This window comes from Pseudonaja textilis, chromosome Z, assembly GCF_049901715.1.
Source record: "Pseudonaja textilis isolate UNSWEBS1 chromosome Z, rPseTex1.2, whole genome shotgun sequence".
Lineage (NCBI taxonomy): Eukaryota > Metazoa > Chordata > Lepidosauria > Squamata > Elapidae > Pseudonaja > Pseudonaja textilis.
This window is the reverse complement of record NC_142008.1, coordinates 32117213-32143155: the sequence shown is the minus strand read 5'-3', so window position 1 is coordinate 32143155 and position 25943 is coordinate 32117213. Positions and strand designations below refer to the sequence as shown.

Sequence of the window (25943 nt, the reverse complement as noted above, 5' to 3'; positions counted from 1 at the left end):
ATTGAATATAACATTAAACATAGGCGACATACTTGTTAGCAAAAATGCATAATAGAAAAAATGGATTTAAACTCATGTAAGATTTTTTTTAGCCATAGCTCTTATCAATTATTATTCCTATATAAAACATATCAATATTATACGCTTGGATATTCTGTATTTTCAGAGACTTTTTATATGTTTCAATGAGAGGTGCCCACGATGTAAGCCAAAAAAAGGTTTGACATGTTATGTGTTTAAAGGTAACCAAATACATTAAAATATTTTCATAGAGTCAGCCTTTGAGACATATGTACTTTCAATAGTTTTAATAATTTTTTTTTTGTTTTTAACAGACATTTTAATTTTTTTTTCTTTTTATTTCAGCAGCATACACCAAATGTGTCTAAGTCAAGTGCTATTCTTCCATTTCCATCCAGCAAATTGTTGGACCTTGTGAAAAATGAAAAACTTTCCACCTGAAAAACAATTTTCAACAAATGCCAACATCGTAAACACTGATCGGTCCTAAGGTTATTACACAAGCATGTGTCATCTGATGCTACAATGGAGTGCAAATTATTTCTGTACAATGAATATTCAGATTAGACTTCAATTAAAACAATAAAGTTCTGAAATTACTTTATCATTTGTCTAAGAAATACAAAAACATGTGCTTGGAGAGTAACTTATCCTTGTTTGCATATAGGCAAAAGTTCATGGATGTAAGATGTTCTCTATTTTTTCTGCCACCCTTGGTTTAATTGACACAATACTTTCACATTTAGAGTAGAAAGGTACAAGTTATTAAATGTAAATATATAGTTTGTCCTTTTTTTTGTTTACATCACAAAAAATAAGGAAACTTTCCAACCTGCTACTTTATGTATATCAACCTCTACTCTATATGATGTATAATTAAAATTTCAACTTGGATGAGAAATGAAAAAACAATATTTGTGGGTTTTTTTCTTTCTGCACATTCAATTTCTGGTTCTTTTACTGAGAAGGCTGATGAAGAACATTTACATATTCAGTCTGTCCCAACTTGTAAGTTGTGTTTCCACCACAGTCTACATATTGGTATCGTTCCTGAGAAATTTGTTCCGAGTGGCCAAAGTAGGATGTGGTCACAGTCACTCTTTATAACAAAATAGAAAGGGAGAAATGTGTACATATATCATGCATCAAGAAAGATTTTAGAAGAACATGTATATTTTTAAAAATAAAAGTTCACAAATGCTAACTTTAAATATTTACTCATAAAATATAATAGCTAATATCACAAATATTGACATAAACTCTATTTTACGACCTTAGTATAGTGAAACACTTAGGCTGAATAGAGCAAGACTGCTTTGTTTTTTTAATGATTTGGGAAGAAACTGAATTGTATATAAACAGAAGTTTAGGGATATTAGAGAATAAAGCTTAAGAAATAAAGATTATTTCCTTAATTCTGTTGCTCCAAAATGCAACCATATTTATCTCATCTCTAAAATTTCCTGCTCAGAAGAGGAAGAAAAAAACCTTGAGATAAATAGGGTTTGCAATATTAGTGGCCAATTCAGAGCTCCTATAACTTCACTGGGTGACATGCAGCCTGTCATTAATCCTTCAGGTTAACCTAGTTTCTAGCTGTTGCATGTATAATACAATATTAGAGTGCCGAGACAACAGGAAGAATTCAATGGCTGCATGAACATTTAATATATGTGGCTATTTTAATGATTTAGAGAGGTGCTTCATTACCATTATTAGATGTTGTGAAGCATCTTTGTTTTTTACTATTTTATAAGAGCTAACCCCACCCCCACCCCCAAATCATGTGTAATGCAGGCATCTTTTGTAATTGTTGTAGTTGTTAGCATTGAACTGCCACTAATTTCCTCAAGCAAGAAAAATAGTTTATTCAGTTTGATGTAGCTATTTTCAGCATGTCCTCTATTTCATTCAGCACATTTGTTATTATATGACAGGTTAAGAAATCATACTTAAAATTTGAAAAGTATTTCATAATATTATGATCATTTAACTTGCTTTTGTTACTGGTTCAAAGGAATTATGAAAAGACTTGAGCACAGATCTTACTACCCATGCTTCACTATGAAAGTATGTGGTCAGGCTTAGTTTTTTGGGGGAAAATAAGGGAAAAAAATCTGCCTCTTCCTACCAGCATCCATCAGTATTCATCAGGCTAGCATCCTGTCAGTGTGTGAGAGAGTTGAGGGCTGTTTGGAAACTGAAGCAGTATTTGCTGTGTGAGCAAGGACACAGCAAGGAGCCTGGGCATGATTTAGCTCAACTGTTCTGTACTAAAGCTGCTTGGAGCTATAAAACTAAAACTGAAACTCCTCTCCTCTGCTTGTGTTTTGCATTTGGAACAGATTTCTATTCAGGTGGGGAGCGGGATTTGAACTCTTTAACATCAGAGCGTGTTAATAATAATATAGGAAATACTAATGCTCTGATGGTCATTTTGAAAAATCCTTTCTTAGTGAGCACCTAGAAGCCAAGAGGAACATACATGCCAAATTTCAAGTCTGTAGGCTTTGTGGTTCTGGAGATTTTGTGTGAGTGGCATTTCGCTTTTATATAGAGATTTCTCTTCATGAAAATGGAAAAGAAAGGAATCTTAACCAAATGTTAGGCTCTGGAAAAATATCCTATAGTAATACAGATGTTTTGGAAATTAACTTTTCCCATAAATAAAAATATTGTACATACTTACTGCATCATGACAACTATATTATGCACTTTAATAGAGATTAAAGTACAGAAATCGCTGTAAGAAAAACATTAGTATTAGTGCACAATATATTAATTACATGTTTGAAAGTTTTCCTAAAATCAATTTCAAATGAACTTCCTTAAATCTATACATATACATACTTGATTTTAGCCAAAAGGTCAAGTGATTAACTGTTTACTCAAGAAAACCAACTGCAATAAATTGAAAGTTGACCAGTTTCAATAATCCATAACTAATGCTGTTGTCTAAATTACGTAGTCAAGATTATGACACAATCCTTTCCAACATTTTGGACTAGAGTTTGGGTTCATTTTCGCTAACCTCGAAGGGGGTAAGTGCCATCTATATAACATTTTATACATATTTTCTTTGTACGCCGCAGATTTCGTAATCTTAATGATTCTATTCCAGATCTTTTCCCATTCTGTTAATGTAATGCTTCTTCCAATATTCCTACTCCACATTATCATAGAGGGAACCTACTTTCATATGTGGTGGACCTGTAAAGAAGCCCAGAAATACTGGCAAAAAATTAGAAAATGGCTGGAGGAGATAACCAAAGATCAAATTGAATACAAACCAGAGTTCTTCCTACTAGGGATCTCTGATAAACATTTTCCTAAAAAGACGAAATACATAATAATTCATATTCTAACTGCGGCCACATTAGCATTTGCCCAGTGCTGGAAATCATCCCGTTTACCTACAGATCAATTGGTCATTCAGAAAATATGTGACTGCGCAGAAATGGACAATTTAACCATAGCTCTTAAAAATAAAGAGTCTTCAGCATTTGATAATAATTGGAATGCATGGTATAATTGGTTATATCAGAGATAAACTGTTTAATGAGCATAAATAAGCATAAATATCCATAAATAGCGATAAGATGTGTATATTTAAAGTAAGGTAGGAGAATTGGATCTTGTAGACTGTCAAAAAGAATATTTGTCTGGTTTTAACGTATTTTCTTTTTCTTCCGTCTCTTTTTTTTTTTTTTTTGTTTTTCTCTCTTTTATACTTCTTCTTCTCCTTTTTCGGTCACAAGACCGAGCGTTTTTTTTTTTTCCTCTCTCTTTCTCTTCTTTCTTTCTTCTTTTTCTCTCTCTGTTTCTTATGTAATGTTATGTTATTTTTTTAATTGTAAATTCAATAAAATTTATATGAAAGAAAGATTATGACACAATCCTAAACTGCCATTTAGTATATCAAAAAAACAATAACACAAAACATGTTCCTTGCAGATGGATTAAAGAGGGAAAACAGAGTTATTCATTAATCAAAGTTTAGGATACTAGCTGTGTTCTTCCTCTGATCAAAAAAGAAAAAAGTGAGAAACACATTAAAAAAAAATTTCTCTGTGCTATATCAATCCCAATCTTTCAAACATTAATGCAGCATTTCAATGCAGTGCTAGTAATCAGATCTTGAATCCTTTAGGGTACACAGCACCAAGAATGATAAGTAATATTTAGAAAAGCATAAATCATGCTAGAAAGCCTGTGTTCCAGGCTATTCAAAAAAGAGGTATTTAATCTCATCTTGTACACATGTATCAAATTTATTGGCTGCTCATCTTACTGCAGGATAACTCTGGGTGGCTTACAATACTAAACTATACATTGAAACTTAAAGCGCAGAATACTTACTACATGTAACTCATTTCGTCTTGTATTATAGTGGGTACCATATAATCAATCTGAAAGGAAACAAGAACAGAAACAGTCAGGATAACTATCTAGAAAACTGCTATCAAATATATGTGATCCTTGCTTAATAACCATTCATTCAGAGACCATTCAAACTCGCGATGGCATTGAATAAATGGGATATATGACTTGTCCTCAGAGTTCTAGGTGTAGCAGCATTCCCATAGTCACCACTGCAATCAGGATGACTGGATCACAATTAAGACATTGCAATGTCCCAAATCCATTTTCCCCCTTATTTGCTGGCTTCCTACATGCAAAGTCAATGGGGAAGCTGGCAGGACTTCTACAAACGGCAACTATGTGATGTCTTCGCTTAATGACCTGCAGTGATTTGTGATGGCAACTGGAAAGTGCTGGAACTGCTATCACTAAGCAATGCAGTCACATGACATCAGTTTACAATCATGTCACTTAGCAATGGAAATTCAGATCCTAATTGCTGTTGTTTACTGTAACTACCTATAATTGTGATATACTATGTGATTCCCAGTAATTCTTACCTGTGTCACATCAAGTGGTCCAATTTGGGTATTATTGTTCACTCGTGCCTTTCCAATCACCGTCTTTGCAAACTGTACCTGGGCAGTAATGTCATCAACTTCCACAGAATAATAATTGTTATTTGTTATGTTCAATGTATTCTGCAAAAGAAATAATGCAGGACTCTAGATTAAACAATGCTTTAACACAATCTTAAGCATCAATATAAATTATCAACCACTGAAGGAAGTGAAAGGTTTTCAGCTGAGATCTTACCGTAATATTTAAATATATTATGCGTCTCTGTGTTTCATAATCAACATATACTGATTTGACTCCAACATATTGTACATCGACAGATCGAGGAAATAAGAAAAATACTGCCAGTCCAGAAAGTAGTAAGCATCCAATTACAGAAGCAGTCACATAAAGTTTTCTGCAGAGAGAAGAGGCTCTTTTAAAGTCTCAGTGTTTTCTTTATACCCTTCCTTTTCACTGCATGGATTTTTAGTTATTGGACATGCTCCAATCAGTACATATTTCCAGTGTCCATTCTAAGGTTAATCAGATTTTTTTGAAATCTGCCTGCAGACACATGTACATGGGCATGCATGCATTCTTCGATCTGCCTAATCGCTGGGGAATTAATAAGAACAAAGCAAAGTTGCCAAGGCAATAAGCAAGTACAATCAATATTAACATTGTGCATTCTTTCTCTATAGCATCTAGAATTTTCCCAGCAATCTCCTGGTTTTTAATATTTGGAAAATGAAGGCATCAGTATGGATTAACAAAGATAGAAAAGGTAGAATTCAAGAATGCTGTAACCAATAGTAACCCTCCCACTTCAAACCATAGTAGTGCAACATGACAAAGCTCCAAACCTAATAGGAATTTTTGCTAATAGCAAGCATCAGCAGCTCAAGCAATGCAGCCCAACCCTTTTGTAGGCTATGTTAACATTAACACAAAGCATTTTGATTATTAGTACAAAGCAATATTTTCCAAGGCTAAGAGGCAAGCACAAAACTATTCATTTAAACCTTCTGATAGATTTATTTAGTCAAAGCTTAGCTTTAAAGGAATTCACCAATATCACATACAGTCATTACTATTGTAACTTACGTTCTCCTTGGTCTCAGTCTCTGATCACTATATGGAATCAAGGCAACAAGCTGATTTTCCTGTCCTGGAATATAATCCAGCATCCTGTCATTTCTACACCCAATCTCTGCTGTTATAAAGCCAGTAAAACATGCCACATGATATGCTGATGAAGCTGAAATTTCTGTAACGAAGGTCTGCATAACATACACAACTACCACAGACTAAATTAAAAAACAATGCTTTTCAAATACAATAAAACTATCAAAAGGTACTGTCACATAAAATATTTTTAGGGGAAACCATTTCATAACAAGCTATGAAATTACACCTTATAAATCACTGCCTTGCAAAGGTTTGCTCAACAGCTACACTCTCTTTTCAGCACCATTAAAATACTGTAATTTTGATAACCATTTGAAAGTTCTTTTAATCAATGTATATTATATGGAGATTAGTACACATCAGTGGAGACTTCACTTAACAATTCTGTTTAGTAATTATTAAAATGTTATGATGGTGCTGAAAAAGTAACTTTATGATCACTGTAGTGTTCCATGGTCATATGATCACTATTTGGGCACTTCACAGCTGGCTTCTGACAAGCAATGTCAATGGAGAAGCTAGAATAAAATTGCAAGTAGTAATCACATCATGTCTTAGTCAATGTCGCTTAACAACTCAATTGCTTGTTTCATTATTGCCATAAAACAATACTGAGAATACAGATTAAGCAGCTAATATGTTTAAAGCACCCCTGAACATACAAGATAATTTCTAATTTTGTTCTGCATGTAGTTCTAGTATAGCTGGCTAAGAACATCATGTACATAGAAATAAGTCAAATTCAGGTTCTGAAGACAATAAAGTTTGTGCTCTGTAAAAACTAATACCAAAAACGGAATCTTTTGGAATATTTTAATTTTCTAAAATAGTTATATTGTCTGAAATTTTATAATGAATGTTATTGTATAACTTGTGGTTTTATATATAGAATACAAAAAGAAAATCTAAAAAAATTAAACTGTAAATTTTATACTAATATTATGTACAAAGAAAGCCTAGCGACTTGCAAATGAAAGCAACATATATTTACAACTGTAGATGTCACAGAAATTGCTTCTGACTTTATACTTACCACGTGGTATTCTCCCAGTGCCCTGACAAGTGGGACATGTGACACTATCTCTTCCTGTAAATTCAACATATGGAAACTGTGACACATCTCCATTTTTTCCATCTTCACTATGAGAGTCTGAGTTCATTAATCCACTTTTCATGTTATCAGAGGTTGAAGCCCCATCATCTTTCAAAGCAGATAAAGGCATGGAAAGAGATTTCCCCATATCTGTTGACAGAAAAAAGTTAATAAAAGCAAACCGTAGACTCTACATCCATTTATTGCAGCAGGATTTATTTTGAGAACTATTGATAGAATATTCGCAGAAAGATAATTTCCACCAAGTTGAAAACAAATTAAAAAGTTCAGACTCTTGTTTGTAAAATTGTAACAGGTTGTGACCTGGGAGTCTTCTTACCAAGCAAATTAACAAATAAGACCATGAGTTGCAGTGGCGCAATGGTTAAAGCAGGTTACTTCTGCTGACTGCCAGCTGACTGCAGTTTGGCAGTTCAAATCTCATCAGGCTCACGGTTGACTCAGCCTTCCGAGGTGGGTAAAATGAGGATCCAAATTGTTGGGGGCAATATGCTGACTCTGTAAACCGCTTAGAGGGCTGTAAAGCACTGTGAAGCGATATATAAAGCTAAGTGCTATTGTTATTGCTGTTTTCTATTATATAAGCTTTTTCACTATTATAGGCATGTTATTGATTCAATATTGCTCATAATGGAAAAAAACAAGTTTTCTATGACTTGCAACCAGTTAGGTTCAAAATTACGACAGACTGCATAAAATCTATTTATTTATTTGAAATATTCCTGGGATTGCAAAACTATTCCCTTGTAAACAACCCAATATTATTAAAAATATTATTATTATTATTAAAAATCATTTGCTTTCCATAATGAATTTTTCATTCTCAGATTGCAGAAAATATTATTAATTCAGCCCTGGTTCACAATAGTGTTAAGCATGCATTTTTAGGCAACTGGGATTGTTTGCTGTAGCTCTACTGAGAAAAATAGTTTATATTTGGAAAATACTTCTTTAAATTAAAAAGTGATTATCACTATTGACAATCTTCCCATCAACAGAAACATTAACTGGTATACCTCCCTGAATTCTTCAACATTAATGTAAATTTCAAGGTTACATAATTCCCAAATCCCCACTCTTGAGTATAAATATTAGCATTAAGAGATTTCATACTTCATACAGGCCTAAATACAAGTTATTTGTTTCACTTGGAAAACTCCTTCAATGTTATTTGTATGGTATGAAAAACGATATACTCTGCTCTGAAATAGCACTCAAAAAAGAATTAAGCAGGAAAGAATTATGACATGATAATAACCAGAAGTTTTGTACTTTTCTCAGGTGTTTTTCCTACAAGAAAATCTAGTGGCATCAAAGGAAGTGAACAATACATTTATGGCTTTTGTCGGATGTTAGCCCACAAGATCATGTGCATCAAATTTTCATTTATACCCTGCATTTATTCTTCTGTTCCCTTTTTACCCAGAATTTCTCACCTATAGCTACTGATCTCAAGAGACTGCAAGGGCTGGAGTCTTCCTCTGATTCACCTAAGACAAAGAAAAAAAATTACTGAAGACTTTGCACAAGGCTGAAGCAGCCTGTTTCTTTATAAAGTATATATTGCCCGAGTACATTTATGTTACACTTATACTATATTTAGGTATTCAAGAATACTAATATACAAGTACTATATTAAAGATATTTATTGGCATCAAAGATTTGGCTATAAAAGCTAGACTTGGTTTGTTCAAGGATTGAGAATTCTAGACAGAAGTTTGCTTTATATACTGCTTCAGCTGCAATAGAAAATTGGTTTACCTTCGCTCAAAAGATCACCATTTCATAGAATGCTATAAGATTAGGCAGTACCATCAAGGAAGGAAGGGAAGTGCAGTGCAGTGATTACTTCTGCACTAAAGATCATTTCAAAGTATGCCTTAGCTATAAAAATATAAAAAGTTAACACAAGGACATAAAACCATAAAGATCATATTTGAAATACACAAGGCCTCAGAGTAACTGAGGAAACCTAAAAATGAGTTTCATCTCCCTGTCCCATTGAGATAAATTCTGACAGAATTATCTTCCTATCTACCTATTTTAAGTAATAGGAAGCAATAATGCTATTATAATCACTATAACTCTACTCCACAAACCCATAACTCCCTTGTGGTTTATAATCATGATGAAATAATTTTAGGTTTTGAGAATTGACCTCAGTAGAAAAGAGAGAAGGAATACTTCAGGAACCATGATTTCATAACCCAGTTTACTAAGACCAGCAGATAACTAAATAAACTAAAATTAGAACTATACAAACCTTAGTCTTAACCCCCCACCCAACTACCCTTCCCCGAAGTAAGTCGCCTCTTTGCTACAAAAATCTTCGGATGACAGAGCTTCTTTCAGGCCTAAAGCCGAGCAAGCAACTCTCATTCCAAGTAAACAATACTAAGACTGACTGCCGTGAGAGGGAATTCAAGGAACAGGAGCCGGGGAATCAAACAACAAGGGCCCTTTTTCAAAGCCAAGCCATCGCCTACAGAATTAAATCATCATAGGGGGAAAATGGCAGCAGATGTCGCCTTCGATGCCTTTTTGCGTGATGGTGACTCAGAAGTTGCATTCACTGAGGATTATTCCCCAAGGTGTTTGGGCACGCAGGCTCAAATCACCAAGGTGTTGTTAAAAGACTTTCCACCCAGCGCACAGCCATTTTTTTTTTTTTTGTATTATCATGTGCCAGACGGGCTGCTTGCATCCTTGTCTAGCAAGCCACCTTCAACTGGACCGCAGTTTCTCTCCGCACTACCCTAAACTGGGATTTCTCCCGACGTCGCGCAGCTCTTTCCCCAATCGCCACCATGGCGCGCGCGCCTGTGCGTTGGCACCAGATTCCCCCCGCCACTATCGCCAACCAGGCTCATGATTGCGCCCGAGCAACACGTCGCCGCAGCAAAGCAAGACCTTACCAGCAGCGCGTCAAAACAACACGCTTCCACTGTATTTCCAAGCGTCCAAGATTATTATTATTGCGATTTTTGCTCCGCAGGTTTCCTAGGCTCGGGGCTCATAAACAGCTCTCCATCAAGTTTCACCAGGCGGACAGGAGCGAGCATGCGCAGTGGCAGATTTTGAAGCCCTACACCTTTTTGCCCTTACTTGGGATCTTTTTTGGCAGACGGACGTGAAACAAATATAAATACAGTAAAACAAGAAGGGGTGAGGTGGTGCCTGGTTGTGCCATTTACTATTTTACATCAAAACACGGTTTATGCTTGGGGAGAGAAAAGTTGCAAGGTAATGTGAAGCGTGGGCGACAAAGCTGTAACGATGTGAAACAGGCTCAGTCATGGATAACAGGGAGCATGCTCAGATTCTCCCTTTGAAGTAGTCTGTCGCTTGGGCGGCAACAAGCCAGGATAAGATGGTCACTGTTCTATTTTTACCCCGTTTCTAACAGCACTATCAAGCACATCGCATTTTTTCCCCTTTTACAAAATATGTATTCCGGTCGATAAGAGTCAGCATGTGAAATACAGAAATTCGCCCATTGTGAAACAAACCTCAATATTCTGATTGCAATTACTTTTTGCTGCAAACTCAGGTTTTCTGTGGCTAACATTCTTTTCATCATTTCCAGTTCCATTCAACTATTATATTTCCACGTCCCTTCAAATTAATTCCAGCTTCTCAATGTCTGGTTAAAACTATCTTTCCTTCAAATATTGATAGAAGAGCTTTCTGCTCTTCTCTGCATAGTACTGAGAAAGTGAGGTGCCTATGGAGATTCTCAATCATTCAGGTCATGGTTGTCACAAAGGTGCTTTTCCAAAGGCAACTGGACTTTCTTGTTTTTTTTTTTCTTGAAAACTCAGACTTCTCATTCAAGAAGCTTCTACAGTTCTGAAACTGAAGAAACTTCTTGAATGAGAAGAGAAATATTTTAAAGGAACAAACCAAGAAGGTCCAGTTGCCTTTTGGAAAAGCACCTTTGCAAGAAAATGAGATGGGCCTACTGTCTTAATCCCAATTAAATAGAAAAAAAGCCATGGAAACTATACACCAGAGGTGGTATTCAGCAGGTCCTGACCAGTTCTGGAGAACTGGTAGTGGACATTTTGAGTAGTTGGGAGAACCACCTCTGACTGGAGATTTTACAGTATCCTTCCCCTGCCACTCCCACCAAGCCATGCCCACAGAACCAGTAGTAAACATTTTTGAATCCCACTAGTGCTATACACATAAGCTATGATAGATAATGTAGGGTGGGGCTAACCTCTTGGCTTAGTTACAATTTGTCAGACTTGCAGTGTAGACCAAACTGGGAAACAGACTCCATAGGATGAGTAGCAATATATTGTATTGAAATAGGCAACTGTATAGTAACAGAATATTGCAAGTCTGCCACATTTGCCATATTTTTACTTCCCTCTTCCCAAGAGCTAACTAATCTTAGCCTATAATACTTGCCTTCATCATCAGATAAAATATAAGTATTTCCGGAATCTGATAGTCTGAGCATCTTTTCAAACTTTTTCCAAAATTAGTTGCAGTAGTTTTCTACGTCACTTATTTGTTAACTATCTGCTATGCAACCAGGTGTACCTGCAAGAAAGAAAAACGTTAGGATTATAGTGTGAAGCCAAAGCCTCTTTTTATATGCTTCCACGCAGCTAGCGAAGCAGTGACGCTTTGATCATCGTAACTGCTAATTTGATGTTTCCTGCAGGTGTTCTAAATGAACTGGGCCCACACAGAGATTAGCTGACATTTTAGCCCAGAGGAGGCAGTGTTGTAAAGATTAAATTACTTCCCTCCTACTTTTGATTTGCTGTTTCTAGGTAGAACACGGTGTGGCTCTGTAGATTCGAATTTGTCTTTGTATTCAGTTTAGTAAGAAGTAACATTTGTATACATTTCTGAGTATTAAAAGTAGTTTAAGATTTCATGAATCATGATTAAAAAAATTAGATCAATTGAGGTTAAGAGGTATCAGCTTGTTACTAAATTATATAGTACCTATTGAATATTAAAGGGCTTATCATCAGTAAAGAGTGACTGCAAAATTATGCAAATCCCCTCTTCCCTATACACAAATTATGTTTGTACTTGTTGGAAGAAATGTCCATCTGGGTTCAATTCAAATTGAGGAGAAAGACACTGGAAACATGGAGACTGCTTGGAAAGATGGAAAGAACCAACAATTTGGTGGATTTTTTTACAGCCAGATCTTGAGATTGAAAAAAAAGAATAGACAAAACTCTACTGTTCAAGCAGTGCATTAGGTGAATTAACCAAGTATTAAACTTCTCAATCCTGGTTTAAAGAACATAGATGAATGCATTTTTGTATTCATGTATTTAGAACAGTACAACAACCCAACTACAAGTTCTATTACCATTTTCTATGGACCAGTCACCATGATTCATCAGGTATCTGCTATAGGTATAAAGTTAACCATTTTGTTCTTGCAGGAACCTAATCCTAATACAGAAGAATAATATTGGTGATTGACTTCTATATCCAGGTACCAACATATCACTAGCTTACTTCAAAGATACTTATTTCCTATTGTTATTTCCTGATAACACCAATTCCTTCCTCTTTTAAATCTCTTCCCCTTCTTCATTTTCTCCATAAAGTTTTACCAATGAGGTATGTTTAGCTCTAAATAGTATTTATTTTCTGTTGCAGGGAAATCACTTACACATCTTAAAAGTGGTTAACTTTATTGATAATTAGTGTTAAGTGGTATATTGTACATTCATTGAGTTATTAATGATTTTGTAAATAATTCTTGCTTGTTAGAAAAAAGTAAAGCTTGTTTTTGTAAAGATATAGCAATGATATAGAATATTAAGGCAAATTAACAATTAACAATAACACAGTCCACTATAACTTTGTCCTTCTATAATCTTGGTAATTTGTATTAAAATTGTGATGTTGTACATTTTTCCATAAATATATCAAATCACTTGTTGTTAGGCTAGAGAAACAGTGACTTTTCATTCATAACTCTAAAAGCAATGTGATTTGTTTGGATTCAATATATAAATTCAGTTGCATTTGATTCAGTAGTCTAGCATAATATGTATGGTGGATTCTTGCATTGAGTTGCAGGGGTTCTTTCTCAAGGAACTAAGAGACAAATCAGCCCTGAATCCCTAGTAGGCAGAAAGAGACCAGAAAAGATCTTCCCTAAAACCTTTACAGGATTTATCTGATAGTTATTTGGAGTGTGCTGTAGTTTGCCAAGATTCCTATCTGGGGCAAACAGCAATAAAAGAAACTAAAGACTCTCTATACTCACTTTATAGCCTTGATGTTTTTGTTGTTTAATCCAGATAAATCTACGTAAGCTTTTTTGCCACTCAAGAACAACTAACTTCTTTTATTTACCCTGGGCTTCACATCACAATTATATCATACAAATTTTATGGGCAGTGACATTGTATGTGCATCATTAATCAAACACATACCTTCTAATTTTATTTAAATATTTATTGCTACTTGACATAGGGAAGCATTAATTACATTGAATTAGCATCAATAACAATTTAAAGAAAGATGGTAGCTAGGGAAGTTGACAACATTTCAAGTACATTTTTATCAAAGTTACTGTCTTCATGATAAATATTAGCAATCACAGAAACATAATGTAAATCCTAATAGTTATTTCTTTAAAGCTTTTAATAAGAACTCTGAGAAATAGTTCTTATTACTTCTCTAGTTGCTTTAGATAGAAATTTTGCTTTCTGACTGATTTACATGCATAAGAGAACCATGATTGTACTACAAAGGCATAGCAAAACTATCACCAAAAGGCAGGCATTTTTGTGTCATGAAAGAGTAGGAAACTGTTATTTAATTTGTTATAGTTTTATCCAGAAAGATGTGTCCCAAGGGCCAACAAAATTTATCCAAATTATCTTGACTGGAGAAGAACATTTGTTAGATTGCTCTAGATTGCAAAAGGCCTAAGAATTTAGCAGTGACAAATTTAGAGATTCTCTTCAGAGATACAAAAGGCTAGAAATGTTTATTTATATAAAAATAAATAAAAATAAAGTGACTGGTGTTATTTATATTATAAGGAGAGCTGCTGTTCTGGCTTTCCTTAGAGCCGAGGAAGATATATATCATCAAGTATTTACAAATGCATGTCAGTTCAGTGAATACACATACATCTGTGGCATAGAGTGGATTGAAAGTAGATGAGTGCATACACCATTGTCTTTGCTGACTTAAAGAGTAGACTTTTTCTAGAAATAGGAGAAAAAGTAGCTATGAAACTCTTTTATTTTCCAGAAAGTAAAATGAGTAGATGAATGGACCAAACTTTTATGATCTGTGGTTTCTTTTTCTATATATATAGAAAACCTACTAATTTCTTTTGAACACTTACTTCTGGACCCACAATGACAACATTCTTCTATTCAGCAAATAGTGTGAGACATTTCATCATTTCATTTTGCAAAAGGGGAAGGTAGAATTAGTCAGCAAGCTGCTGTAGCACCAAAGTAGGCCTAGATTTTTTTGCTGTCTCAGACAAAAGGCATTGTATATTGCACAAGTCTACCCAAAGTGTGGTCCTTTGAAACAAATAATATAATCAAGTTTCTTCTCTGTACTTACTTGGAGGTAAAAATGAAGCAATAATAAATTAAGTGGCCACCAAGTTGGCATGCTTTCAAGTTAAAATTGACTTTATTAGTCCTCACTTTTATGCTACACAGGCACACATATGAAAATACAATTTGGAGAAATAAACACTCTGGATAATGTAGAACTCTGTGAGTATAAGGTGTCAATTGTATACAATATGTCCTAAATATCTCATATCTGCTGCAGACAAAATAGGAGATATTTGAATGCTTTGTGTTACTCAAGATTTCTATTTAAGAGATTCTAAGATCAAAGTCACTTTTAGGGGAAAAAAACCCCTTTTATTCAACGTTATTTTACCCATTGATCTGCAAGGAAAAATCCACATTAATTTGTAATGGGCTATTTCTGGACAAAACACGTGTGCCATGGAGCCCTTGAAGAAGTATTATGTTCCATATACTGAAATAATGTCTTAAAAGTTATATATAAGAATAATGTGCCAAAAATCAACCTTATGGCTTAGTCACTATTTACAATGCATAGCTACAGTAACTTTTTATATCATGTAGATTCTGCAAAGGCCGTACATGATTTGTATTAGAGCTACAAACAGTTTGCTTCCAATTGTCCTGGAATCTGCATTTTCCTTTCCCAATGATGGCACTTATGTTGATTTTTAGGTGAGCTTTTAATCTTAAATGATATATACCTAATAAGTAGCTAATTTTCTTATGCCAATGTCTCTTAGACAATTCCCTACAGCTCAGATACTAATAGTGTAAGTAGTATAAAATAAACATATAGTCTAAATAATGCCTCTTATAGTTTTATTGACAATAATTCAGATGATTGGGATTTTATTTTTCAAATTTCCATCCTAGTCTATGACACTGGTTTTTCCTAATGTGCCTCTACACAGCTGCTAGTCAAGGCTTACCCTTTGTAGCTTTTCTAGTAAGCTTGTGGCTACCCACTCACTTTCAGTGACTCTGGGTGGCTTACAAACAATAAAAAACCCAAATAAAAGAATAAAAATAATAATGCTCCACTCCTGGTGACAATGCACAATGAAAGGAACCACTTTATAGGCTCTGTCCCACTCTAGATTCCCCAGGCCCATTGACAGAACTAGTTCTTCAGACCCTTAGAAAAGAGTATCAAAGTCTAATCTTTGCAGGGATGATATTCCAAAGGAATGGAGCTACCTTAGAGAAAGTCCTTCTTTTGGGTTCTACCAATGGGATCAGCCTTCTTTTGGTTTGCACCAGATGGGACCAACATTCCTTGCCTCTTCACTCTAATGTCTCAGGTGGCTGTAACTGGGAAGAGGCAGTTTCTCAGATAACCCTGGCCCAAAGCATTGTACATCTTGCAATTTCTGGCATTTCAGTTGGCTGTCTCTGTAAATAATTGATTTCTGCAAGCATTGTTATTTCTTCTGATAATCTCTGGTTACCACACTACCCACTATGACAAAGAGCTCTCTAAAGAGAGTTAGTTGTTTGGTTCCCTATCTCTCTGTAAACTTTGGAGATGACTGACAAGTGAAAATCAATAATTGTCAATTTTGCATTTGTATGTCTGCCAGCTTAAATGTACTTCACATTTATTAGTTCATTTGTTTGAGGTTAGCCCCAAGCGTTTGTGTCATTTTTTATCAGTCTGTGGCAGCTTGCGGTCAACAATGAAGGATTTTGCTAGTGCAATGATCCTATTGACTCATTTGCAGAACTGAATTTCTCTGAGAAAGAAGAAATGCAAAAAGAAAACAATGGCACAGTTGACCAATAATGAATTAATATACACCGAACCGTTATCCAACCAGAAAACCTCATTAGCTTAACCTTATAAGTATGCAAACTCTGCACATTATATGGAAGGATAGTCTCAAATAATTTAATTGTGATAATCATATGTAAAATACTATCATGGTTCTTTATGAATATGAAAAACATCAGATACTAGATGCAAAAAGAAAAATATCTAGAAAACTGTATTTCCTAAGATCAGACTGAATCTACAAAATCAGGCAGATTCCTTATGCAAATTGAGGCACTGAGATAGTTCTGCCACTGGGAGACAGCAGCTACTTTCTAGCCATCTGAATTATTCACAAGCTACAGAGAATACTAATTCTTCTTTTTCTAGATTGGATTTGTTCATACTAAGTCTCAAGTTCTCAACCTATAGAAAATGATCTTGTTTGAGACCAGAATTCATTCCAGCATGCTATGTGAATGTAAATGCATTGTTCATGTGAATCTTTCAGCCTGGATCTTTTAGCGTTTGCATCTTTGTTTCTTCAGAGCAGGAAATTTGTTTGGAGTTTGATCCCAAAGTGAGTTGGAAAATAATTGCTTATCCAGATATTTGTTGGTTAACTAATATACATATATAGTTGTTATAAACATACAGTATCGGGTATGATACTACAGTTTTCATACAATTATAGCACCCAATCTTCTTAACCACGATTCTGAATCCTTCCTTCTAAACTTCCTTCTTCATTCCAGGTCTTTAGTCCTTTTGAGTAGGTGGGCAGATCTGAAATGTTAAGATAATAAACAGTTGTTTAAAGAATTTAAACCTCAGACCTTATGCTATAATTTTTATTCAAATCAACAGAGTTGGGAGCAAATGGTTGGAAGCATCTGTAGTTTTCAGTAAGGATAGTTCAGTAGTTAGATCTTGAAAAATGTTAGCCACAGTAATCTGGGAAAAATGTAAAGATATAAATCAAAGGTCAGGGCTCCCATTATACATTTTCCCCTTCATTGTATATCACATTAATGATACTAGCTGAGGAAAACACAACACGTACATTATATTTACTCTAAAATGAATGTTACTGGCTGTGAGGTGGGCAGATAAGCAAGGAAGATGACCTTCTGTCCTCATCTTTACAATAGCTGGACAGCAATAAATCAATAGAATACGTCAGTCAGCAAAAGATTGTCTGCATATTGTGGTCTTGTCTAATTCACAAATGATAGTGGGACAAAAAGGAAAATGCTATCTATGTGAAAGAAAAGCTAAGCTTCCCCAACTCTTCACTTTAGTTTGTTCCAAGTTAGTGGATTGTGGACATTAGTATGATGTCTCAGGACTCCTAATTTGGGTCTGTTGTGAAAATATGATCCATGCTGAGGAGAATAATTCATAGGTAGACTTTCTCCAGATATATTTTAAATACTAAAGGCCATTTTTACTTTATTGTTAGGAAATAACTACAAATAGAATTTATTAGTACTATCCCAAACATGTTTTTTTCAAAAGACAACTGGGTTTGTTTTTTCTTGAAGATATTTCGCTTCTCATCTAAGAGGTTTCTTCAGAACTGAGAAGTGAAATGTCTTAAAGAAAAAACAAGAAAGTTATCATAGTTATCTGAAAACTATTACCTGGATGATTAAGAATCGCCATAGACATATATTAAAGCCAGTATATTATGATATTTAAACATCCTTAAAGAGGCTGCATCAAATGATCAACATACTGAATGAGTATGCTTCTACTGTGTCTGCTTATACTATATTCAAAAGTGTATGGAGGATGCCAATGTTCTTAAGACTAAAGTTATGTGGACAAATGAAAAACCTTGGATGTCTCAGAAGCAGTTCTCAGAAAATCTATAATTACATGCCTTAATGATTACTGTCCAGTTGCACTCACTTCTATTATGATGAAGTGTTTTGAGAGATTGGTGAAGGACAATATTGTTTCATGCCTTCCCCCTACATTTGATTCATTATGGTTTGCTTATCAGAACCACTCTATGATGATGCACTTTGTGTCCTTCATCCTAGTTTAGTGCACCTGCAGAATACTTATGAGCGAATGCTGTTTGTTGATTTTAATTTTGGCGCTCTACTCAATTATTCCTCAGCATTTAGTGAACAAACTGAGCTATTAGGTTTTAATACTTCTTTATGTACCTGGATCATTTGATTTCCTTATTGATAGCCCCCAGTTTGTGTGAATTGGAAGAAAAGTCTCCAATTCCATCTTCTTGAGTATAGGTTGCCCACAGGGCTGTGTTTGGAGTCTGTTACTGTTCACCTGGATGACCCATAATTGCTGTGCCAAGCCTGCTATGAATCATTGTGAAGTATACATATGACATGACATACATGTTCTCTGGGACAACAATGAAGATTCTTATAGGGAGGAAGTGAAGGCTCTGGTGGACTAATGCTGTAAAAATAACCTGTTTTTGAATGTTAACAGAACAAAGGAGATCATAGTTGATTTTATAAAGAGTTGGCATAGTCATACTCTACTTTGTATCAATGCTGGAGCTGTGGAGTTGGTCAATATTATTAAATATCTGGGGATACAGAACTAATAATATGACTTGGTCGCTTCATATGTTTAGTGAAACGTGCAAGCTAGCATTTGAATTTCCTGCATTGGATGAGGAGAGCACATCGTTTTCCTTTTGTCCTGGCCACTTTTTACAGAGGCACGATTGACAGCGTTTTAACAAACTGCATCACTGTTGGTTTGGTGGTAGCAGTCCCTCAGATAGAAGGTCCACACAGAGAGTGGTAAGGACAGCCGAGATTATAGGAAGCCCGCTTCCCATGATTCAGGATACTGCTTATAAGTGCTATATGCTTAGAGCTCAAAGCATTGTTAGAGACCACACCCACCCACTTCATGGTCTGTTACTGTTGCTCCCCTCTAGGGGACATTTTGAAGTATCTATAGCAGGACTACTGCATTCTGTAACAGCTTTGTTCCTGATGCCATCCCTCTTCTAAATTCACAGGTTTCTTTTTCTTTTTTTTGATCATGTATATATGCGTAATGGTTATCTTTTGAGAGCTAAAAGCAATGAAATTTCATTTTAATGTATGCTGATTAGTGTACATTTAAAATGACAATAAAGTTGTATTCTATTTTATTCTGTTCTATGCCTCTGCCTCAGTTAAATTTACTCATAATGAGTAATTTGCATTTGAGATAAGAGAAAAGAGACTGCTAGGTATACCACTGCATCTTCTGAAAGAAAAAAGCAGTATATGATGTACTATCAGAAGCTTTACTATTAATAAATTGTTACTATTTATGCAGTTCAATATATAACTTACAAACTTCATATTAATATACTTAAAAATATATGCCTGGAAATGCAGCAAAGTAATAAAGACTGAAACCATTTCAAAACAAAATCACTTTTATGTAGCTTTTGTTAGAAAGAGACTCGAGACCAGTGTGACTTTTCAGCCCTTATTTCTTTATTTAGTTCTGTACAAGATCTTGGAGCCGCAGCAGCCCTTTTTATAGGGATTTCCCGCGGCTCGCAACCAATGACAGTTCTTTGAATCTCCCATGATCAGCCGTGCCAATCGCGGGCGATCCTTAGCGAACCAATTGTAATAGGTTATTTTAACCAATCATTGCACAGTGTCTGTTGACCAATCAGAAGAAGGTATTTCAAGTATGCTAATATGGAACTCCCCTCCCCTCTTGGTCCAGTCCAACCTATGTAACATAGTCCCGTAAGTAGGTGGGGCTCTTCATGTTCCAACTTGACCTGTGCAGCTCAGTTGTGTTGTTGCCTTCGGCTGGTTCAGATGGGATCACTGTTCCTCCCGTCCTCCTCGGTGGAACCTCCTGGAAGGGTGAGTCAGGCTTGCTGCTGCTGCTCCCACCCAGTCTACCCGGGTCGGTTGAGTCGGCGGCTCCGCCGCTCCCGCCTGGTCTTTCTGGACTGGTTGAGCTGGCTTGGCTGTTTCTTCCAGGGGAGGCCTCACGTTGGTAACCTGTTGTCGGTTCCCTTCTGCCGAAGTCATCTGCCAGTAAGTAGTGTTGGTTTGTTTTGGGGCCTATTTGTGTTGCTGCGGGGGTGTTCAGTTTGCTGTTGTGTTATCGGAGGGTTTTCTCTTCCCTTTGGTGTTGGTGGGGGGTGTTCAGTTTGTTGTTTGTTATCAGAGGGTTTTCTCCTCCCTTTTGGTTTATGTTTGGAGATTCTCCCCCCCACAATCTGGTTTTTTTAAAATTATACTCTATTTGGTGTGGTTTATCTATGTTCCCTGTGTTGTCGGTGTTTCTTTCGGTTGTTCTCGACCTCAGTTGGTCGATGTGCCTTTTCCAGCTTCTTCCATTTTCCGTTTAAAGCCGATACAACTGGGGGCCCAATACGACTAGGGGCTATTCTGGCTGGTATCCAGAGTGGGTCCCTCGTAAAGTTCTTTGCATATACTAACTCCCCTGGTGTAAATATGCAGTATTTACTGGCAGAATCTGGCGGTTTTTTGGAGTTGTATGTTGGGTGCAATCTGTCTACTTGTGATCGTAATTTCCTGCCCATCAAGAGTTCTACTGGGCTTTTGTTTGTTGATGTGCTGGGTGTTATGTGTTGTATTGTCAGCATTTTATTTATTTTGTCTTGTATGTCCCCCGTGTCCATTTTTTTGTCTTTGGTGTACCTAACCATGCGTTCCACCCTTCTGTTCGCTGCCGGGTGAGCGGACGCTGTTAGGGCATGCCATATGCCTCGTTCAGCTAGGAATTTTCGAATGACAATGCCGTGAATTGCGGCCCGTTGTCTGAAACTATCAAGTCCGGTAATCCATGGGTTGCGAACAGTTTTGTTAATTGTTTGATGACGGCCTCTGTATTTGTGGATTGCATGACGCTGACCTCCAACCAATTTGAGTAAGCATCGACAGTAATTAAAAACGTATGTCCCTTTGTAGGACCCGCAAAATCTATATGGACTCGTGACCAGGGGCCCCAAGGTGTCTCCCACTTGAGAGAAGGAGTGGAAGGAGGGTTAGGTCTGGATTTCTGGCATTTCCCTCATGTGGCCATCCATGCCTCAATGTCTTTGTCCATCCCTGGCCACCAGACGTAACTCCTGGCCAAGGATTTCATTTTGACGATCCCTGGGTGTGCCTCATGTAACATGTCCAACACCCTTGTTTGTATTTTTTCCGGAATTACAACTCTATCCCCCCATAGTATGCATTCCTTTTGTGTAGATAATTTGATTTGTCGTTTCCGGAAGGTTTTGAACAGCTCGCTGTCATTGGTTTCCGGCCACCCTTTTGCCACCAGTTTAAAACCCACGCCAGTTGCCTGTCTTTTGCAGTTTCTTTGGCAATGTCTGATGTAGTCACGGGTAGGTTGGGTAATGTCTCTATCTGTAGTATGGATGTGGTGGGTGCCGGGTCATCTTCCAGGTCAGGTAGGGGGGAGCGGCTCAGGGCATCAGCATGTGATATGCTTTTCCCTGGCCGGTGGATTAATTGGTAGTTGTAGGCGGCAAGGAACTCGGACCACCTTGTCATCCATGGTGACAATACGTTTAGGGTGGCCTTCTTCCCTGCCAGTATTCCCAGGAGTGGTTTGTGATTGGTAATGAGAGAGAAGGTCCTACCGTACAGGTATTCATGGAACCACTTTACTCTGGTGATCGCTGCAAGTGCCTCCCTGTCCAGCTTGCTGTAGTTTCTCTCTGCCCTGGACAATGTCTTGGAGTAGAATGCGATTGGCGCTTCTCTCCCGTCCGGTAGTGTGTGGCTTAGGATGGCTCTGATGCCGAATGGTGATGCGTCACAGGTCACAGTTAATGGTAGGGTTTCGTTGTATTGTATAAGAACCGATTCAGATGTCAGCAGGTCTTTTATTCTTTGAAATGCGGTTTCTTCCCACTTGCCCCAGGACCAGGTGGCTGTCTTTTCTAACAGTCTATGTAGAGGCTCCGCCGTTGCCTTCTGTGGCAAGAAAACATTATAAATGTTAATGAGTCCTAGGAATGCCTGTAGTTCTGTTTTGTTCTGTGGTCTGGGGGCTTCTTTGATGGCTTTAATTTTCTTCTCAGTGGGGTGGATTCCATTCTTATCAATTAGGTACCCCACGAATTCTACCTTTCCGGTGCATAGCTGCCACTTTTCTTTTTTAACTTTGAGTCCTGCCTCTTTAAATTTCTGCAGGACTTGTCTGGGGTGGCTTTCCAATTGATTTTTATCCTTGGCAGATACCAGCACATCATCGAAATAGAGCACCACCCCTTTTATTCCTTGTAACAACCGTTCCATCAAGCTCTGGAACAACCCTGGGCCCACACTGATTCCGAATTAGAGTCTTTTGCAACGGAATGTCCCCCTGTGGGTCACAATGGTCTGTGCCTCAGCTGTGTCAGGGTCGACTGGTAGTTGCTGGTATGCCTGTGCCAGATCGAGCTTTGCGAAGACTTTTCTTCCCCCCATTGAGTGTAGGAGGTACTGTACCACCAGAACGGGGTATGCACTCTGCTGCGTGGTTGAGGGTGGCCTTATACTCTTCGCAGATTCTCACGGACCCATCTGGCTTGATTGTGGTGACTATTTGGGTTTCCCACCGTGCGTGATCTATTTGCTCTAGGACCCCTTGTGTGATGAGCTTGTCCAATTGCTCATTGATCTTTGGTTTGAGGGTGAAAGGGACTCGTCTGGGCTTTAAATGGATCTGGGCTATGTTCGAGTTTAGATTAAATGAAATAGGGGACCCATGGTACTTGCCTAGTTTCCCGTCGAATATGTCCTGGAAGTCCCACATTAGGCTCTCCTCCCAGTCTGCCTCGGTGATGCGATTGATGCCTGTCACCTTGATCCCCAATGGCATGAACCACTCCAGTCCCAGCAGGCCTGGACGGTCTCTGTCTATGATGGTCAGTGGGAGGTTTTTTGCGTGTCGTTTGAAGGTTATGTGGAAATGTCCTACTCCTACTACGGGGATTCTGTTCCCCTGGTAGTCCTTTAAAGTCAGTTTCTGGTTTTCTAGCTCCCATCTGCGTATGCTGGGTACTAGGCATTTTATTGTATCTCAGGATACCATGGATAGGTATGATCCGGAATCCACCTCCATGTTACACTGCTGGCCTTCGATGCCGACTTGCACGTGTACCTTTCGGGCATCGGTTGCACTTGAGTGCCCGATGGTGACTATTTGGTGGGTTTCTTCCTTCCAGGGGTTTTCGCTGAGCTGCTTGCTTCTTCCTTCATGGCTCCAATGGCTCTCTGTGTGCCTGTCTCTGGTCCTGGGGGGCGGGGTTGCTGTCACATCGCCTCGGGCTTTAGTTCTTTTTATTTCGGCAGACCTTGGCGATGTGTCCCCATTTTTCACAGTGCCAACAAATAACGTTTAGGAACCGGCATTCTGAACGGGGGTGGTCTCTGCACCCAGCGCACTGGGACCCCGACTTACGACTTCTCTGCTCCCGTCTGTCTCGTTCCGACTGGAGTCTATGGATTTCTTCCTCCTCCTCATCGGTCTCGGAACAGGAGTCAGCATCCTCATGGTGCGTGTTCGTAGTGCTGGCTTTTTGGCTCTCCTCTGGTCCCTTTTCTTGGGGTGGGCTTGCTTCCGTCAGTGCTTGCCGGGCTACCGCATTCATTTGCCGCATTGTGGCCGCTGACTTTTTCACGGCTTCGGCTGCGGTGGCCTCAGTGATGGCTTCGGTGACTGTGATGTCTGGTCGGGTCATCAACCAGCTCTGGAGTGTGAGGTCTTTTAGTCCGAGAACCATGCGGTCTCTCATGGCCTCGTCCATGTTAGAAAATCCACACTCACCTCCGATGTTCCTCAGAGCCACTACAAAGTCTCCAATGCTTTCTCCTTCCTTCTGGTCCCGTTTATAAAACTCGTGCCTTTGGATGTGGTTGGGGGTGGCCGGTGCATAATGGGTCCATAGTAGTCGGTCCAGGTCTGGCCATGTCATCTCTTTAATGTCCTGGGGCTTGGCCAATACCTTGGCCATTTTGAACACTGCAGGCTCGCAGTGTCAGGAACACGGCTCTCTTCCTCTGGTCGGTCGCGTCCTGTAGGTTGTTGCTTTCGAGGAACATGAGGAATCGATTGATATATGATTCCCAGTCCTCTGCTGCTTGGTCGAATGGTGCGGGTGGTGAGTTGCTGCCAGCCATTCCGTCGGTTGGTCCTTGGTTGCCACATGCTTGACTGGTCTCCTTTGTCTCCATATCCCACCCTCATCGCCAGTGTTAGATCGTGGGAAAGAGACTTGAGACCAGTGTGGCTTTTCAGCTCTTATTTCTTTATTTAGTTATGTACAAGATCTTGGAGCCATGGCAGCCCTTTTTATAGGGATTTCCCATGGCTCGCAACCAATGACAGTTCTTTGAATCTCCTGCGATCGGCCGTGCCAATCGCGGGCGATTCTTCACGAACCAATTGTAATAGGATATTTTAACCAATCATTGCACAGTGCCTGTTGACCAATCAGAAGAGGGTATTTCAAGTATGATAATATGGAACAGCTTTTACTGGTAGGAAGGTTCAGTGTGAATCCACAATGTCTTCAGTGGAACAACCAGCTTCCTGATAAACGTTGACTGGGCCTCAGCCATTTCTGTTGATTTTCTCTGTAGAGTGAGCAGTAGTCAACTTGGGGATTATGCAGACTTGGATACATAACATTTGCTTTACCAAAAATGATTCATAATTTCCCGTGATTTCCATTTTTGATTCTTGTTTTCTCAGGCCTTTATGCAATTAACTAAAAACCTGTAGGAAAAGGAAGTTTGTAAAATCTGAGCTGCAGGGCATTAAGCGTGGCTAAGGATTTTTCCTACTTTCAACGGTTTTCTTTCTTTTAAAAGAAATTTCCCTAAAAACTTCCTACCATACTGCAAAGATATGGGAGATGGAGAGGGAGATAGGGAGGGGGAGAGACAGAGGGAGGGAGAGAGCTCTTTTTGCCCTTTCTGGCACTGGATTATCAAAACAGACTTTTTGACTACTGCTACTGACAGAAGGCTTCTAAAAATATGTTTATTATTTTAATGATAATCACTTCCAATAGCAAATTTGCATAACAATTTGTTATGATGAGTTGCCTATAATTTTTCCATTCTTGGGTTTAATGTCATTGTATGAAATCAACTTTCAGGAATTTCATGTTCAAATGAGAACCAACAAAATTATATTAGCAAAGTGTATCAAAGCTATATGGATAATGCTTATGTATTACACATATTATACTGCCAACTATGAAACCATAAAATATTACTGTATTGCCATTGCTGTTTTCATTTAATGTCATTCCTAATACTTAAATTTGTATAAGGAGATCTTCAAAAGATATGCTTCCTCACAAATTAAGATCCTTAAATATTGCACTAGATTCCTTGATCCA

General features: G+C 37.8%; 1 protein-coding gene across 5 annotated transcripts; it reads right to left on the bottom strand.

Annotated features, from left to right (window-relative positions):
* Window positions 1-293: 293 nt before the first annotated feature.
* TMEM106B (transmembrane protein 106B) lies at window positions 294-10547 on the bottom strand. Of its 5 annotated transcripts, none has more exons than XM_026706341.2 (9): window positions 10162-10547; window positions 8683-8736; window positions 7166-7375; window positions 6049-6112; window positions 5200-5359; window positions 4944-5084; window positions 4381-4430; window positions 2711-2764; window positions 294-1120 (listed from the first exon to the last, which is right to left on the bottom strand). In XM_026706341.2, exons 3-9 carry the CDS (start codon window positions 7371-7373, stop codon window positions 979-981), a joined length of 819 nt encoding a protein of 272 aa, XP_026562126.1. In that variant the 5' UTR covers window positions 7374-7375; window positions 8683-8736; window positions 10162-10547; the 3' UTR covers window positions 294-978. The 5 variants fall into 5 exon arrangements, with proteins under 5 accessions (XP_026562126.1, XP_087772328.1, XP_026562125.1 ...); XM_087916202.1 differs by having other exon boundaries at window positions 6049-6211; window positions 10162-10315; XM_026706340.2 differs by having other exon boundaries at window positions 6049-6157; window positions 10162-10315.
* Between the last annotated feature and the right edge of the window lie 15396 nt (window positions 10548-25943).